The following is a 16,327-nucleotide window of genomic DNA, read 5'->3' on the forward strand; positions in this document are numbered from 1 at the left end:
CACCCGGGGCGGAGCTGCTGCTGCGGCGGGGCCGGGCCGGGAGAGGCGGCAGCGTGGAGTTGAGGGGTTCGGCTGGTGGGGGCTGAGGTGAGGTGAGGTGGTGCTGTGCCGCTGTGCCCTTGTGGTTTTTAATTCAGCTTTGTGTTATAGGCTGAGGCTGGCAGCCTCTTCGTCCCAGCCTGCGTGTGGTACCGCCCAGAGAAGGGGTTGGGGTGTTTGTTTATTAGGAGGGAGTTTGGTGAGTATTAATAGAACGTTTCGCATGGTTCAGATGCTGCCCGCTTGCCGCTGAAACCTCCTAAAAGATTCAGTTAGAAACCGGATTAAGTATTAAGGCCGGAGACCATCTGCGAGCTCAGCCAGTAAATCCTTGGAGCAGCACGGTGGGTGCTTGGGGAGCGTTTCAAGGCTGTAAGTACATTGTGAAGTTACTGAGAGCTGAAAATGCAACAGTATTGGCGTTCGAAAGTATGTTACATTTTTTTGTCGGGATTAGTAACATTCTGTAAAGTGAAGAGCTCAAATAGTACGAAGTGTGGTAATAAAGTGTGTGGTAATGACCTGGTTAAAATGACAGGCTAGAAAGGATAAGTCTCAGTGACATACAGATGTCAAACTGGACCATCGAGAATAGAAAGTGAGTTGTTTATTCTTTGAATAAAGAAGGTCACATAAAAAAGCCTTTTAAGCTTTTGCGAGTTGTCCCCCTTTTGTAAGCATCCAGATAGATTTGTTGTCTGTGTGTTGTCTCATGTAGCTTAGGTCAAATGTAAGAGGAAAGCCTGAGGACATCACACGGAGATGTCTGTGTTTTGATGAATAGTTACCTAATTGACCAGATGTAGAGGTAATTGACACTCGTAGTGATCATATAACCAGGTTTAGGCCCATGGCATTACTTAATACTATAAAGATTATGACTGCTGCTATGATATGTCGTATGGGATACCCAAGCTTGATTGTATTTGTAATTCATGGTCCTGGCTATGTAAGACTTGGTACATACTTGACATTACTTAAGTGTATAACTTCGTTGTTTTTAGCAAGAAAGTTGTAAATTTTAATACTTAGAGATAAAAGGCCACTGAACTAGTCCAACCTAAACACTAGAAAGAAATAGATTATATTGTATATGTAATCTTGACGGGACTGTTGATATAAAGCAGCACGGTGTTTGGATGAGCGCCTTCACGTGCCAGATATCGGGTTAGTGTGTGCCAGTCAGGGCTGAGCAGAAGCACCTCTGGTCAGAACAGTCACAGAAAATGTAGCGTGTCATGGGCTATCACATTTGGCATGCAGTGAGCCCAGACTTGCTCTGTATTAGCTGCAGGTTTCCATATATGTGCCCAAAGTAGTCACTGAAACCTTCAAACTTCTTAAGGTGACCCAGATAGTACTTGAAAAATTGCTTTCCTGTGCATAGAATGCAGGTTGTTTCCTGTCTGTAATACTGTCTCCTGAAAATATGGGGAGTAGAATAATATAGCGTACACCTCTTAAAAAGGAATTTTCCCTTATTTTCCAATTATGTAGTCTTAATATCTGTCTAGATTGTTCTTATTCCTCTATTAACATTTTTTTGATAATGTGATTATTTTTCAGCCTCTGTTTTAAATTCATGTAATGTAATACTGCCCTCTTTAATTTATAATAGATTTTGATGCCAGAAGAACACAGTCAAACTATAATGGCAATTGATGAACTTCAAGCCATAATACAAAGATGTGTAAGTAGTTTTCTTTCCTTAGAAGTAACAAGTATAAGTAGTGTGAATTTCTCTTCATATATTATAATTAAAACCAAAATGACCTCAAAAAACAAGTCAGCTGTTAGCAGAACTCCTCACTGGAGTTCAGCCTCCATGTTTCATTGACTTCTCTGTGGTGCTTATCCCAAGATGCTTGATTATTTCTGCTTCTTGGAGAAAGAAGTGTTGTTGTACCCAGGAACAAAAGCAGGTTTTTGTAGAAAATACATCTTCTAAACAGAATGCTGTAGTCTAGACTTAATGCTATTGAAATACTGCCTTGATGTTCCATCATAACTTGGTAGCTTTTTCAATATGTGAAAAATGTATAAAAGTTACAATGATACTACATTTAATTTTGAAATTAAGGCTTGGAATTTCTTATTTCTTACTTGACTTTAATAAGTATGGAGTTAAACATTAATATTTTCTTTCTAGCAAATTCTGGAAGAAGCTGATTTCAAAGGAGAAGATTTTAATCTGTTTCAGGTAGCAGGTCAGAAGTGTTTGGAAGATGGATATGCAGCTCAGTTATTAGAAGTAATTCAAAATGAGAAAAACAAGGTGAGTTTAAGTTTGCACTATATATTAGTGTTTATTAACATCATTAAATATAAAACTGCTTATTAAGAGGGAAAAGCTACTTTCCCTGTAGAGCAAGGCTGTACATATGAATAGCTAATAAGTTGACCTGTGTTAAGTGCACATTATTCTGTGTTCAGGTAGCTCACAGAAACCCAAGTCACAGTAATCTTAAAACCATTCGTAACTCTTCTTTGTGAGTGAAGCAAAGAGAAAAGGAAGGACGAAAGCATAATCAGGAGAAAGGTACAGCCTCCCACTTCTGCAGGACAGGGACTTCAGATGGTGTACTAGGTCTGGCTGGCATGGAGTTGGCTTTCTTCATGGCAGCTTGCATAGTGCTGTGTTTTAGATTTCTGACTAAAAAGGTGTTGATAACACACCAGTGCTTCAGCTACTGCTGATCAATGCTTGTACAGCATCAAGGCCTTCTCCATTTCTCACTCTGCCTCCAGTAAGCAGGAAATTTGGGAGGAGACACAGCTAACCCAAAGCAGTGAGATATTCCACACCATGTAACATTGTGCTCAGCAGGAAAGACATGTGGATGGGGACCCATTCCAAAATAGCTGTTGCTTGGAGGCTGGCTGGGCATTGGTCTGCTGGTGGGAGTTGGTTTGTATCATTCCCCTTGTCATGCCCTGCTACCTTTTGTCATTCACATATTACATTGTCCTTACCTTTGGGGTTAGCCTGTTTTGCTCTTTTGACTCTCGCCCCCATCCCCATCTGAGGGACAAGAGCTAGGAAGCAGTGGTGGGGTGCTTAGTTGCTGTCTGGGGTCAGCCCACCACAAATGGATATAATAATATTGACCAAAACTGTAGGAGCCAACTAGGCTGATGGCAATTTGAAATACTACTGTTTGTGGGCACTAGGGATGCTGGGAGAATATACGAAACTGAACAGAGATAAATAGGAAGTTCAGAAAGAAAGTGAAGGGCAGAATATTTTAGCAATGTTACATGGGGTTCACAATCTGGTTTTGAATTCTGTGAGTTTGAAGTAACAACTGAAAGTCTGAATCCCCTCCCCGCAAGTTATGACTAATTTGTCCAAGTGTTCTTTCAGCACAACTCCTCTGCTCAGTCCTGTTTTAAATGTATTTTCATAGACATTTAGAAGTATATATTGACATGTTAATGTTAAAAAATAGAAGAAAACTATACAAAATATAGAGCTGTGTTTATATAGGTATGGGGAGAGAATACAATGTGTGTCAAATTATGCTAACAGTAGTTAAATATTCAATGACAGTGGCAGTAACGGTTACAACCTTGATCTATTGTCGCTTTTGGTCTTTATATATACAATCATTCTGGGTTTAGAAGACATCCAGTTTTGGTTTATTCTCTGAAAATCTGGTTTTTAGGTTATCATCAAGAATATGGGTTGGAATCTCATTTCTCCTCTTGTTAGATGTATTTTCATGTACAAACAAGAAGATGATAAGCGAGAAAGCTGCCTGAGGATACTAGATCAGTTGGCACAGGTATGGGTTTGAAACACATGATTATGAAACAATAATGTTAGGGAAGTTCTGCACAGAAAGGGGTGCTAGATCATTAATCCACAAAGCTAGTGCACCAAAGGCCAGTTACACAAACATACACAATTTGGTTCTGACAATATTTGCATAATGGATCTACATCACTGCTTGGATAAGCTGCTCTTAGTTTAACGTTCTCTCACCTCCGTTTAAAGGTACAGCAAATTCTGAATTCATGGTGCAAGTTCAGTGGGTAGGGCTCTTTGGAAGAGGCAGCCTCAGCATCAGAGGTATGGTTTTCACACTGAAATGAGCTAAGTTGATCTAAAGGACACAATCTTAGCTGAGTTGGCTAGCTTGAGTAAAACTTACAGTATGTTGCTGAATGTGTTTTCTAGTATCTAATTCAAGGTCTCTCTGTTGATGTTTTCTCTTTAGTTGTTTCAAAACCATTCTGCAAGACCTTGCCATTTTCCACTTACGTGTGTCTGAATAGTATTTATTGTTCTCTTTTCTATCATTCACTCTGCAAAGTCTTTTCTTTAAATCATTCATCCTTCTTCAATATGAGAATCATTACCTGATGATTCTGATGGAGTAGGAGGGGAAAAATGTTTTGATCTGTAAAAAACTCATTCTCTTTCATTTATGCACTCCAAAAACAACTTGCAAACTTTATAGCTTGAATTAAATTCACACTCAAATTCTAATTCTCTCTCTGCTCCTAAGGATTACTTTGCAAAGGTACTGTGAGGTTTTTAAAACCCATAAAAATCAGGTTTAGTCTCAATTTTTACTATTACATGTTTTCAGCTCATATGAAAGTGTACACACAGGTATGCTCTACCATAGATGTTAATTGTAGGCACGTACTTATTGTTTCATATTTGTTTTCTTAAATCTTACCTTGGATATTCAGATCTTCTCCCTTGATGTTCAGGAACTTCGGTATTGAAGTTTGCATGTGATTCATTTTTTTTGTTATGACCATGGTTATTTAAAAATATGCATTGTTCCACTCTTGCAGCTCTGCAATCCAAAGGAACTTTTTTTAGGTTTACTTGAGCAGATTGAGCAGAGCTCTGGAGAGCAAGTGTGCCAAACTGTCATGTTATTGCTTCAGCCTTTGCAGACAGGTGGGAATTGAGTTTATTATGCGATTTATGAAATAAATTGTTTTCTCATTTATTTATCAATTTAGTTTAGCCTTTGCTGGAATGGTTTCAGAATACATCTGTCCTGACAAGCTTTACAGTTTATTATATTCTGTAAAATAACACAAGGCATACATTTCATGCTTATATTGGCCTGTTAGAAAAATATTTTAGATGGGACTAATAGCATCAGTTGAGAAAGCAATATTTAGCTATTTTCCATCATTTACAAGAATGTGGTCCTATGACAGTTATATTTAGAGGTGTAAAGCACTCATGCTGTTGTTGCAGAAATAAGGAATCACATGGATTTGTGAAATTCATTATTTAACTTCTAAAACATGCAATTCTATTTTTTTATAGTCTAAAACTTTCATTTCAGTTGAAGCATGTTGAAATACTTTATTGGTGAAGGGGGGGAGCATTATTCTGGCTTACATTTGAAAATTTAAAATGTTCAGTTTGGCCATTCTCTCAGTAGGTAACAAGCAGTAGTTGCTGTTTTGTTAGATGAGATGAAATTCAGTGTTGTGTGTCAAGTTGAAGTCTGATTGTAGCAATCTCCAAGATGTGTTATTGTATTATGTTAGAATTTAACAAGAGAAATATGTGGTTTATTGGATAGCCAATTTGCAGTTAGTCTGCACTGAGTCCAGGTAAAATGGTGTTGCTTCCTCAGTCTGGGAGAGTCTCTGTTAGTTTTGCCATGGAGTAAAAACCAGAGTCAGTTCTCAGCAGAAAAGCTGGGCCATTGTCTCTGGTTTTGCCAAGCACAAAAGGAGTCAAGTAATAAATGTGTTTTCCGGGTCAGATATGTGCCATTTCACTTAGCCCAGTTCTAGAAAAGTGGATTTTCTTTTGGTCCTCATCCTGGTGGTGTGGAGAAAGGAAGAATGGTGAAATGTGTGACAGCTTTAATATTCGTTACTTGCAAATACATGATCATGTTGACTACAGTATATTAAACTAGGGGATGATGTTTAGTCTGGCTGGATTTGCTCATGTGATTTCAGGTATCAGTCCCTCTCCTTCCCTGAAAAGGAAATGTTTTCTTACGTAGTCATGTTGTTTTTCTTCATGTTTTCCTCTACTAAGTAAGTAATAAATTAGTGTCTCAAAATGTTCTATTTTTCCCCTTTTTTATTTTCTTTCCTCCAGTGCTTTTGAAACTTCAGAACAAGAAAGCCTACTCAGTGGGTTTGTCATTGGCCATGATTATGAATCAGCTTACTCCCTTACCTGTACCTTATACGAAACAACAAATACAAGAAGATAAACTTGGTCTCTGTCAATGTTGTAATGCAGTGGTGGACTTTGCTAAACCTTTTGTGAATGAAGTTGTTAAAAATATGGAAAAGTCATCAGAATACAATGACATGGAGCTGAAAGAAGAATTAATAAAATTGTGAGCATTTTATGTCAGTGTTACGTATTCCTGTAACTTAACAAAAAGAGTAGTAGGCATTTATTATATAGATAGCAAATAAATCACATTTTAGTGTTTTATAATGCTGCCAACATGTATCCAACTAATGTGGTATTTTGACAAAGAATCCCTAAATAGGCCTGATATATGTATGAAGTGAGAGAAGAAAGGTAAAAACTACTTTCTGTTTAGTACAGGGAAAGGGTAAACAACTATTAGTTGCTGTATTGTGAAGCTGATTTGGTATTCCTCTCCTCAAATTTACAGTAGTGAGAGTAATCATAGTCTGGAGGTGAAGTGTAAGGAATGCTTCTACCGGAGATGTTTGGTTTGGTTTTTTTTATTCTCTGTGGAATACCTTGAATAGCAGCAGCTGATATGAATACAGACATTATTCTTGGTCATCAATAACACTGTCATAGTCTGTATTTATGACTGTATTGGTGATTTAGTTCCACCCCTTTCTATTTCAGCTGTATGAAAAGCCTGAAGTACCCATTATTGACAGCTCAGCTTGAACAACTTGAAGGCATTGAAGAACATCCTTTTCGGCATTTTGCAACTGAAATTATAGTGAGTGCAGTCAAAATTAATTGCAGTGTATGCAGAACCAGTGGTCTAGTTGATAATTGCCTGTAATTTGTTCTAGAGCTCATTTTGATTTCATTATTGGTTAGTGGGGTGACTTACTGGGCCTTGTAAGGTACATCCTGCCTTTCCTGTTGGAAACAGTCTGAAAAACATGTTTTTAATGCTAATTATGAATTACCTTTTCTTCTCTTTCTCAAGAAATTTACATCTGTTTATGGCATTAGGTAGTGAGAGCTGAAGCTAAGGTCAGTAAGTTATGCTTTGACTGTACGACATCTTGTGTAATCCTAATTTTCCAAAATATGCCATCCTGGATGTTGGGTTTGGGCAACCCCAGAATAGTGAGCTGACCTTGATCTCCTCATTTCTCTGTAATATGTACAACAGGAATTACACTCTGTCCTCAGACACATGAAGGGTGTTGGGTGGTAACCACTGTAGTATTTCTGGTGTACAAATGTCAGGTGTTCCTTGTGTTGTGCATCACAGGAAAGAAAGGCCATACAAAGCAATTCTAACTTTAAATCAGGGCTTGCCTCTAGCAGCTAAATGTTGTGCTCCATATTGATTAGTGAGAAAAAACCAAAATGCTGAGTATTCTGTGTTCCGAAAAACACAGAGATTTTGTGACAAAAGGTTTTCATGAACCTATTGTTACTCATAGCATTGGGAATAAAGGAGCTGAACTAGGAGTTTGCAGGTGGTCTTTATTCTGCCTTTTGCTAACTTTTGTGTGCTTGACTTTGCTATCTTAGTAACATTTTTCCAACACTAGTCATTTTTCCTCCAGGGATTTTTTTGTGTGCGTTTGTACATATATCATAAATATCACCTATTTATATTATTTTATATATTTAAAACATATTTATATTAATTTATATGCATACTGTACAAGAGAATGTACTGTAAATACAGTTAGAGCTTTTAAACTTAATTGGTATACAGGTGTTTTAAGGCAACTATAGGAAATCTATTTTTATTTTTTAGAACATTTTGTGGAATATAAGAGAATTGATACCATTAGTGTTTGTACCTAATAAAGGCAAAAGTCCGCCCTGGGAGAATCCGGAGTTTGCAGACATAGAGCGAAAGAATTCCACTGATTCTTTGGCATGTCTGTCTTATCTGGTGTTTGTTCAGCATTTTGGTATTGAATGCTTTCCAATGGTTTTTAGGTAAGAACTATTCTTTTTCACTTACTTTAAGTCTGTACTTTGAAGATTCTTTCTGAGCAGAAGAGAACTTTATTTGTGAACAGTTACGAATGAAATCTGTATTTCAGTAGTATTAATTTTATGTCAATCTTTATGCATTTATATTTTATGTAAGTTTATATATATAAAGTACATACTCCTGCAGATGTATTGCAGTTTAATTTTAGATGAGCTGTCCTTTAACAGAAACTGGTATGATTAGTCACATGCTGAAAATTAATTGTATTAAATGTTCATTTACACATCTATAGACAGTTTCCACATAAGAGTTCTTAACAGTGATTTGACTTACAATTCTTTTATCGATTTAAAAATTAATTATTTTAGAAAGATATTTTTATTTTTTCAAAGAATACTAATCCTGTCAAATATATTAATTATGTGCAAACATATATGGCTTATGAAGTTTAATGTAGCCTAATTCTTCTCTTCTAGTCCTTCATACCTTCTGCTGTGCAATATGACACATATTGAAGTGCTGCTGAAAAGGTAGGGTTTGTGGAATTTGCAGGTCTAGATAGTGGGTGTGATCTTTTCCAGTAATTCATAATACCAAATTTGAAATATAGGTAAGTTCAGAGGAAGTTTTTAAACTTGAGCATTAAAATGGGAAGTTCCACAAAAGATGGCTTCTCTTATTAAGAAGGAGAAGTTGTCTAAATGTTTATGTATTGTTTCCCTCTTGTATGTGATATGGTATTATGATACCATTTTTAGAAACTTTATTCTGAAAATGTAAAATTAGTAGTTTAAACACATGCAGAATAATTAATTAGAGTGTACACTTACTTGCACTTCTGTAACAATTATTACTGAAGGCAACTATTGTGAAAATATTTATTTGAATGTATTCTGACATGATACAGAAAATACTTAAAGGTCAGGCTTTCTAAAGGAAACCAAACTTTTCTATATATTGTGATTATTTCACCTTCCATAAGCAGCAGTGTTACCAAATAGCTTCTAGCACTGCTATGGAAGGCAAGTTTCCTATTCTGACTGCTTACCATTTAATTTTCTTTGGTAATCAATGTCTCAGTACCTATGAGAGATGACACTGCTTTTGAGCACTTAAAAATACTGAGGGAGAAAAAGTAATTTTTGACTGTGAAGAGATGAGTCTAATGTTCAACTTCTCATCCACAAGTTTATTCTAAAAATCTTTGAGAAGAGTAACGAAGATTCTGTATTTTAAAAATAGAGTGAAAATTGTTGAGGGACAAGTTCTTGTTGACCTCTGTTCTACTATTTCTTCTGAAATATCCACTGTCTTTTTAATTAACAACTTATATTTGATGTTTTTTTTCTAGAACAGAAGAATCTGTATTATCTAAAGGACTTGTAAGTTGTTTTTTTAAATTAAATTTTCAATGTTAGAATGTTTTATTTTTCAGTTTAAGGATCGGTAAAACTTGTTTCCCCTTCTAAGAGGGGTACAACTGATAGTTCAGATAATAGTTTCAGAAATATTTTGATGCTTAATTAAGTATTATTCAGTCTTAAAAATACTTGTATTTATTGAACTTACAGTCCTGCATAAATGTTTAAATTACAGTTTTTACTTAAAATTGCAGCTTCTTGGAACTTGCAATATCTGAATGAGTATTTAAGAGTGAAGGGTGTTTTAGCCATGAGATGTTAAGCTGATGTATTAACATCCTGTATATGTGCATACTGTTGGCAGCCTTCTTTTCTTTTCCCCACCCTGCAGGATCTGTTTGAGAGCTGTTTATTGAGAATGGAAGATAACAGCCTTCTCCATCCCTATTTAGAATTCAGAGTCTTTATTAATGTACCTCAGGTAATAAGAAACAATGTAGAGAAGTCTTCAAATTTTGATTAGAAATAATGCCTAGCGGTCCTCTAGATGTCTGAGAGTGGGCATATTACTGGACCTTTTTACATCTGTACCATTAAATTGAAACCTTCAGTGTCTTGCTTTACAGAATTGATTGTCTCTTCTACCTCCTGCAGCGTGAAGTTTCAGTGACAATTAAAATGCACCCAAGTGTATGTACAGGTCACTGAAGCAGATGGGCACAGATCTTAGTTGAAAGGTGGTGCATGCTTGTTTTTGTCTCCTCCTTGCCAGTCTGCTGCTTGGCTACATCCTTATGTGGAACTCACAGTACAAGAGTAGAGCTCTTGTGGATCAGCCCTGGGATTTTGACCACTGAAGCTGGCATGAATTTCTCTGATGAGAATCTTCACATAGTCACCTGGACATTCCCAAGTGTGCTGTGGATTTTTTGTTTGGTTGGTTTTTTTAGTCTTGAGTAGATTTTGGTCAGTGTGATGTAATGTAATAATTTGTATGTAATTATAAACTGTATTTCCTTTTTCTGACTGCAGGATTTGGTAAAAATTATGACTCTTTGCCCCATGGAGAATATGGTATGTTAAGTGGCCTACAGAATCAGTAAATGCTGAATAAATTTTTTTAGAATTCATCTGATAAGCATCTCTGCTTTTTTTAGAGAAAGAAGAGTTTAAATATTTTGCAGTTGTTCATAGACAAGTTTGACACAGAGGGAAAATACACATTATTCAGGTATGCATCCCAGTTACTGTAGGTTGTGTAATAACAGCCCTAGTGCAGCTTAATTGCATAGATACAATGATTTCTGACAGAATTTCCATCTGATAAGCCATATTAATTTTACTATGTTAATTTTTTGATAAATAATGAATTTCAATTGCCTCATATAAAATTAGCTGTCTTATGTAAGCCAGTGTTTAAAGGTTACATAGTCACTCTGTTTTTCTGTGGTAAAACTCCCACTTAGTGAATGTCATCTAAGTTTTGAGCTAACTCTACGGGCAGGTTTGAAGAGATAATGTCTTTGTTTTGTTTGTTTGAAGGTGTTTACTGAAGACAAGCAACCATGCTGGTGTGGAAGGATACATTATTAAAAATATAAAAGATCAGATTCACATAGCGTTAACGGTGAGGCTGTTACCAGTAAAAACCAAGTTGCCTTCTCAAAATTCTATCAGTATGATGTTGAGAAAATGCCTACAGCTTAAACTTTGAGTGATGCATTAAAAAAATCCACTTTGAGAAGAAACCTAAGATTGGAAAATTTTATTAAGAACATTACTTTGGCTTTTTCTGTCTATGCATATTTGGGTTATAATTTTACAGTTGTATTTTTAATTGCACAATCTTACTGTATTTTTCTATATAAGTTATTACCTTTTCTGTGCTTGAAAATACATTTCTTTCTTAAAGTGGAACTGCTCAGTATATTGTTTTATCCCCACAGTTCCTCATTTTTTAAAATGTAATTCAAACATTACAGTCCAGATAGAATTATTAATTTTTTCTTTGCTTTTTTGATGACAGTCAGCATTTTATTATGAGTGCTACGCAAATGATAAATCCATCAGGAAGGGCTGAGCTAGATCAAAGCCATTTTAATCTCATATTTTATAGTAATTTATACCAGAAAGTTGGGAAAATTAATTAAAACTAAATGATTAACTTTTTACCATGCAGCTTCAGAATTCTCTTACTACATTTCTTCATTTTCTTTCCTGGCTGTCAAAAAGACAGATAATTTTAAAATGATTAAAAGGCTGATTTGTGTACTTCACTCACAGGGAGGTGATAATTAGAAAGCATTTCTTCCAGTGCTTGATTTTTTTTTTTTACTTTTCTGTTTTATGCAAGTTCTTGTTACATTATTTAAGATCTAAATTTTGCACTCAGCTAAACTTTTTGTATTTTTTTTTAGAAGGAATATGACAACGTTTGGTTTACAGGACATCACCTGATCCCCCTTCTAGATTTAGTACTTTCGCTTCCAGAAGGTGCTGAGACTGATCTTCTGCAAAACTCAGACAGGTGAATTGCAATCACAGTTGGAAGCTTTTCTCCTTTCTTTATCATTTAAAAAGCCTTTAAACTATCTTACTACAATGATGTATGCTGTCATGTGATTAATGAGGTGACAACATCAGTGTATTTTAAGTTTTTAGAACTAGGAATGGGAATAGTCACTTATTTCAACCAGCTCTGCATAGAAGAATGTCACAATGCCATTACATTAATTTTTAACAGTAAAAAAAGATGTCCTCCTCCATTCCCCAAGGATGTTAAGACTTCAGTCGTGAAATGACATAATTACTGGGTAAAGAATTTCTTCAGGAATGTATGGTTTGTCAGCTCTCTGCAGAAGCAGTTGGAGGAGTAAAAGCAATGTGGTATGTTGTCTAATGTGATACAGGGGAATAACAATTACCAGATGCAGCTTACAGTGCAAGGCATTTTTGAGGCTGTTTCGCAGATTGCTGCTGGTAATCCAGTATCTCATGAGTAGGATTACAGATCCACCTGAACAGTAAATAATTGCATTAAAAAATAAAAAAATAAATGTCTCTGAGAATCCCCTGTATATAGGACAAGCCTTGCTATATAATAAATAATATGATGATGCTTGGACTTCTAAATCAGTGCGGAGATAATGTCCAGATGGACACATACCTGCTTAAAAAAGCCCAGAAGTATGATGTGTAACTGTACTTTTTATCTGGAAAAAACAATAAATAATTTCTGCTCGGAAGTATGGTAAGACAAAAGCAAAAACCTTATTTTAAAAAGCACACTCAAAAATTCAGTACAGTAATAAAGAAAATTGTCGCACTAATTTCAAATCGACTTTGAATCATCAATGATGCATATTATAGATAGGTTCTGTCTCTTGAGAGAACGCTCTTCCTCACAATCACCAGCCTTCTCCAATCTGATGACAGTTTCAGTTTTACTTGCAAAGTGTGAACTGTTGTGTGGACGTCACTACACACTGGTGCTCTAGATGGAGCTGTACTGCTCAGGAGATGTGTGGTTGCTTTTTGTACAAACAGATACTCTTAGGATGTCTGGCTAATGGACAATTAAAATTACTATCCTGGTAATAGGTATCTGTGCTCTGGATTATAAATTGTATGTTTTTAATTCACAGGATTATGGCATCACTAAATCTGCTGAGATACTTAGTCATTAAGGATTGTGAAAGTGATAATCAAGTAAGTACTATTTGATGTGAAAATGATTGATTAGCTGAGAGGTGGATTCACATGAACACTGTTATCCTTGATTCAAAAAGCATAGGTTTTGCATTTTTCTTTGCAATGGTTAGTTCCCCAGAAGTGATGCTTTTATTAAGACATTAGGAAATATGTGATGTTCATTTATTCTGATGAAATTTTTTGCATATATACTGTTACTATAAACAAATGAATCCTTTTACTCTGCCTGTTGAACTGTGATCTATTTCCATAACATTAGAGTATGTCACCACAAAATCACATACCCAAAAGTATTCCCATATGAAAAACTTGTTATTTTTGCTTATTAATTCACTGGTATCCCTCAAACCTCCAACTGGGTATGTTTGTAATAAAAATAATACAAAATACTGGTGTCTGGTTTCTGAAATACAGAAAAAAATTCTGATCTCCTTTTAGACTAATTTGAGATACAAGAATACATTTTGTAAGTGTCTAATAATCTTACTAGTCTAAGTAGAATAACAGTGAAATAACTTGCACTGATTGTGGAAAGCATAATGAAAATGAAAAGAAAAATTTAGTTTTCAGTGGGTGCATTTCTAATTTAATATTTATGTAATTAGTTAATATTGGCAGACTGTATCTGTTTGTCATATTTAAGGGGTGATTACTATTTAAGTACTCATTATGGTCCACTCAATTGCATGCAAATACATAGCTTTGTAAGGAAAGTAAGAACTCCTCTTTTATTCTTAATAAAAAACTACATGTAGTAGCACTCAGCTGCTCTAACAGTGCTATCTAGTACCTGGCAAAAAGAATGTCCATACAGTTTGAGGAAAAAATAGCATCACATCTTCAGAAGATTTTCCCTTAAATTTAGGCTCTGTCAGTTCTTCTTGACTTCTTCCCTGTCTCTCTTCATATAGTGCAAGTGAGGCAGAAAGAAAATGCCTCCTTTCATGTCAGTTCAGATATTTTGATTGCTGCATAACAAGCATTTTCATTAATCAAGTTTAAAAATAAGTATTTTTCTAGAAAGTTCCTTTTTTAAGCCACATCCTGGTGGAAGTAATTACTGTTCTTATTTGAACAGTTAACTGTGTCATCTGGTGGACTTTCCACTGTTGTTAGTGGACTCACTGTATTTAACACTGAAAATTCTTATTTTTATCGTCCTTATTCTGCCCTTTGAGGATACTGGCTGAAGAAAAGAGTTGTATAAATGGCTCTTATATCGAAGGACACAAAGGCTGCTTTGTATTTGTTTCCTTCTACAGTAGTTTTGTAGCAAACCCAAGCTTATTTTCCTCTCTGTAACCCTGAACAGCCTTGGTTTTGAGCATCTTTTCCTTGCACCTCTTGCTTCCTAAGTGCCATTATTGTAAACTCCTTCTTTCCACCCATGCCAAACTGGGGAGAATTCGTTGTCACTGTGGCTGCTGTGCTGAAGGATGGGATAGTAGCATATCCCGTAACATTCCTACAATGCTTTTAAAATGCACTGTAGACATTTGGGAAGCATGAGATTTATCAGAGCTGTCATTTGGCATTGCAGTACAGTGTTAATTCAGGAATGTTAACGTAAGTTTTTGTTGTTTTACTGCTGAATTATCTGAAAAGAGTCTCCAACTGCCATTGACTTGGTGTAGAGATTCTAGCCTGAGAACAGGCCTAGAGCCTCCCCTCCAACACATCAAGATCCTTTTAGCTTTGCTTACAAGAACATGCTGAAAATGTGCATTTCCATTGCTGTAGTTATCAGCCTACCTAGGTCCTCCTTCCCTCTGCTCCCCTTTTTTTTTTGACTGCTTCATCCTCCAATCAACAAATAATGTACAGGAGAGGAAGAGGAGCTTAAGTATCCATCACAATGCTGTTCTTGCTTAGATGCACGAGTCCAAATTATTTTTTTCTCTTCTCCTCCCACCACAAAAGTGTATGTTTTAAAGACTAGTCAAAAAACTTGTGCTCAAAAGCTTAGTATTGCAATGCTTCATTAAAACTGTTTTGTAACCACCTCTGTTCTGTTTGACTAGACTGGTGTATGGACCACACTTGGCAAGATAAAGCAGAATTTCTTAAAGCCACTGCGTGTAGGACTCAATATGTCAAAAGCACATTATGAAGCAGAAATAAAAAATAAGAAAGAAAACAGAAAAGGTCAGTTTTTGTTGGGTTTTTTTGTTCTTATCTTTGTTCATACCTAGAAACTTCGGTAATCATTTGGAAATGAGGAACTGGTGAATGCTGTATAGATCAGGTTTTATTTAACTGTTGACACTATTCCAAACTTCAAATAATAATTCAGTAGTTGCTATATTAAAAATTTTCATAATTGATCAGAAAAATCTGAACTTGTTTATCTGTCATCATATTTGTAAATCTTATGGAAACCTAATAGAACTGTCACATGAAGACCTTCAGAGCTTGTTCTGCATTTATACTTTTGATTTTAATTTTACAAAGGAGTGACTAAGTCTCTCTGAATGCATAACCCTTAGGTTTCATACCAGGTGTGGGGGGGTTAACAAGAGAAAAAATAAGTCACAGTGCTCTCTGAAGCCTGAAGCATTACAATCATTTTTAATTTTTTTTTTTTTTTAATCTGACACACAGAATCAGATTCTGCTCTGGGTTAAGCAGACACATTGCACAGGGCATAAGAGCTGTATCTGCTTTAGGCAATCTCTCTGTATGTCAGATCCTCTGTTCCTTGTGGTCTCCAGTATAATTAAGACAGCCCAAGGAATTTGTGTCTGCTACTAAAAATGTCAATACAGCTTTTTGCCTCTAGTCTTATCCTCTTCTGTTGAAAACTATGTAAGTATGAGGCAAAGAAGGGGATTTTTTTTCTCAAGACAACCTGTGGATAGCTTTCTAAAGGAAATCCTTCAAAATTAATCAGGAAGCTTTTTCTTAAATCCCTCTTACATTTCTCTAGCCTTCGACAATGTACAAAGAGAGTTTGGGAGAGAACATCCAACTTGTAACAATAAATGATTTAGCTTTCTTCCCTAGTGTATAATCTTTGTAAACATTACATTGAATTTCAAATATGTGGTCTGAGTGTAAGAGGTTTTCCCCTTCTTTTTCAGACCTGTCCTT

The 16,327-nt window shown here is 35.8% G+C and overlaps 1 protein-coding gene across 9 annotated transcripts in view; it reads left to right on the top strand.

The window, feature by feature from the left end:
- GLMN (glomulin, FKBP associated protein) overlaps window positions 1-16,327 on the top strand; it is a 21,433-nt gene continuing 5,106 nt past the window's right edge. Inside the window, exons 1-18 of one of the 9 annotated variants that reach the window (XM_032117966.1) lie at window positions 13-87; window positions 272-411; window positions 1,658-1,729; window positions 2,189-2,314; window positions 3,705-3,824; window positions 4,849-4,957; window positions 6,134-6,380; window positions 6,875-6,974; window positions 7,980-8,167; window positions 8,642-8,695; window positions 9,517-9,547; window positions 9,918-10,007; window positions 10,559-10,600; window positions 10,684-10,757; window positions 11,069-11,153; window positions 11,944-12,053; window positions 13,171-13,234; window positions 15,259-15,382. In XM_032117966.1, the coding sequence (XP_031973857.1) occupies window positions 1,664-1,729; window positions 2,189-2,314; window positions 3,705-3,824; window positions 4,849-4,957; window positions 6,134-6,380; window positions 6,875-6,974; window positions 7,980-8,167; window positions 8,642-8,695; window positions 9,517-9,547; window positions 9,918-10,007; window positions 10,559-10,600; window positions 10,684-10,757; window positions 11,069-11,153; window positions 11,944-12,053; window positions 13,171-13,234; window positions 15,259-15,382 (1,630 nt within the window). In that variant the 5' untranslated portion in view covers window positions 13-87; window positions 272-411; window positions 1,658-1,663. Of the gene's footprint in view, window positions 98-244; window positions 412-1,657; window positions 1,730-2,188; window positions 2,315-3,704; window positions 3,825-4,848; window positions 4,958-6,133; window positions 6,381-6,874; window positions 6,975-7,979; window positions 8,168-8,641; window positions 8,696-9,516; window positions 9,548-9,917; window positions 10,008-10,558; window positions 10,601-10,683; window positions 10,758-11,068; window positions 11,154-11,943; window positions 12,054-13,170; window positions 13,235-15,258; window positions 15,383-16,327 lie in introns of those variants that run through there. The other 8 variants (XM_032117970.1, XM_032117968.1, XM_032117969.1 and 5 more) reach the window with 8 other exon arrangements.

Source organism: Corvus moneduloides, chromosome 9, assembly GCF_009650955.1.
Source record: "Corvus moneduloides isolate bCorMon1 chromosome 9, bCorMon1.pri, whole genome shotgun sequence".
Classification (NCBI taxonomy): Eukaryota; Metazoa; Chordata; class Aves; order Passeriformes; family Corvidae; genus Corvus; species Corvus moneduloides.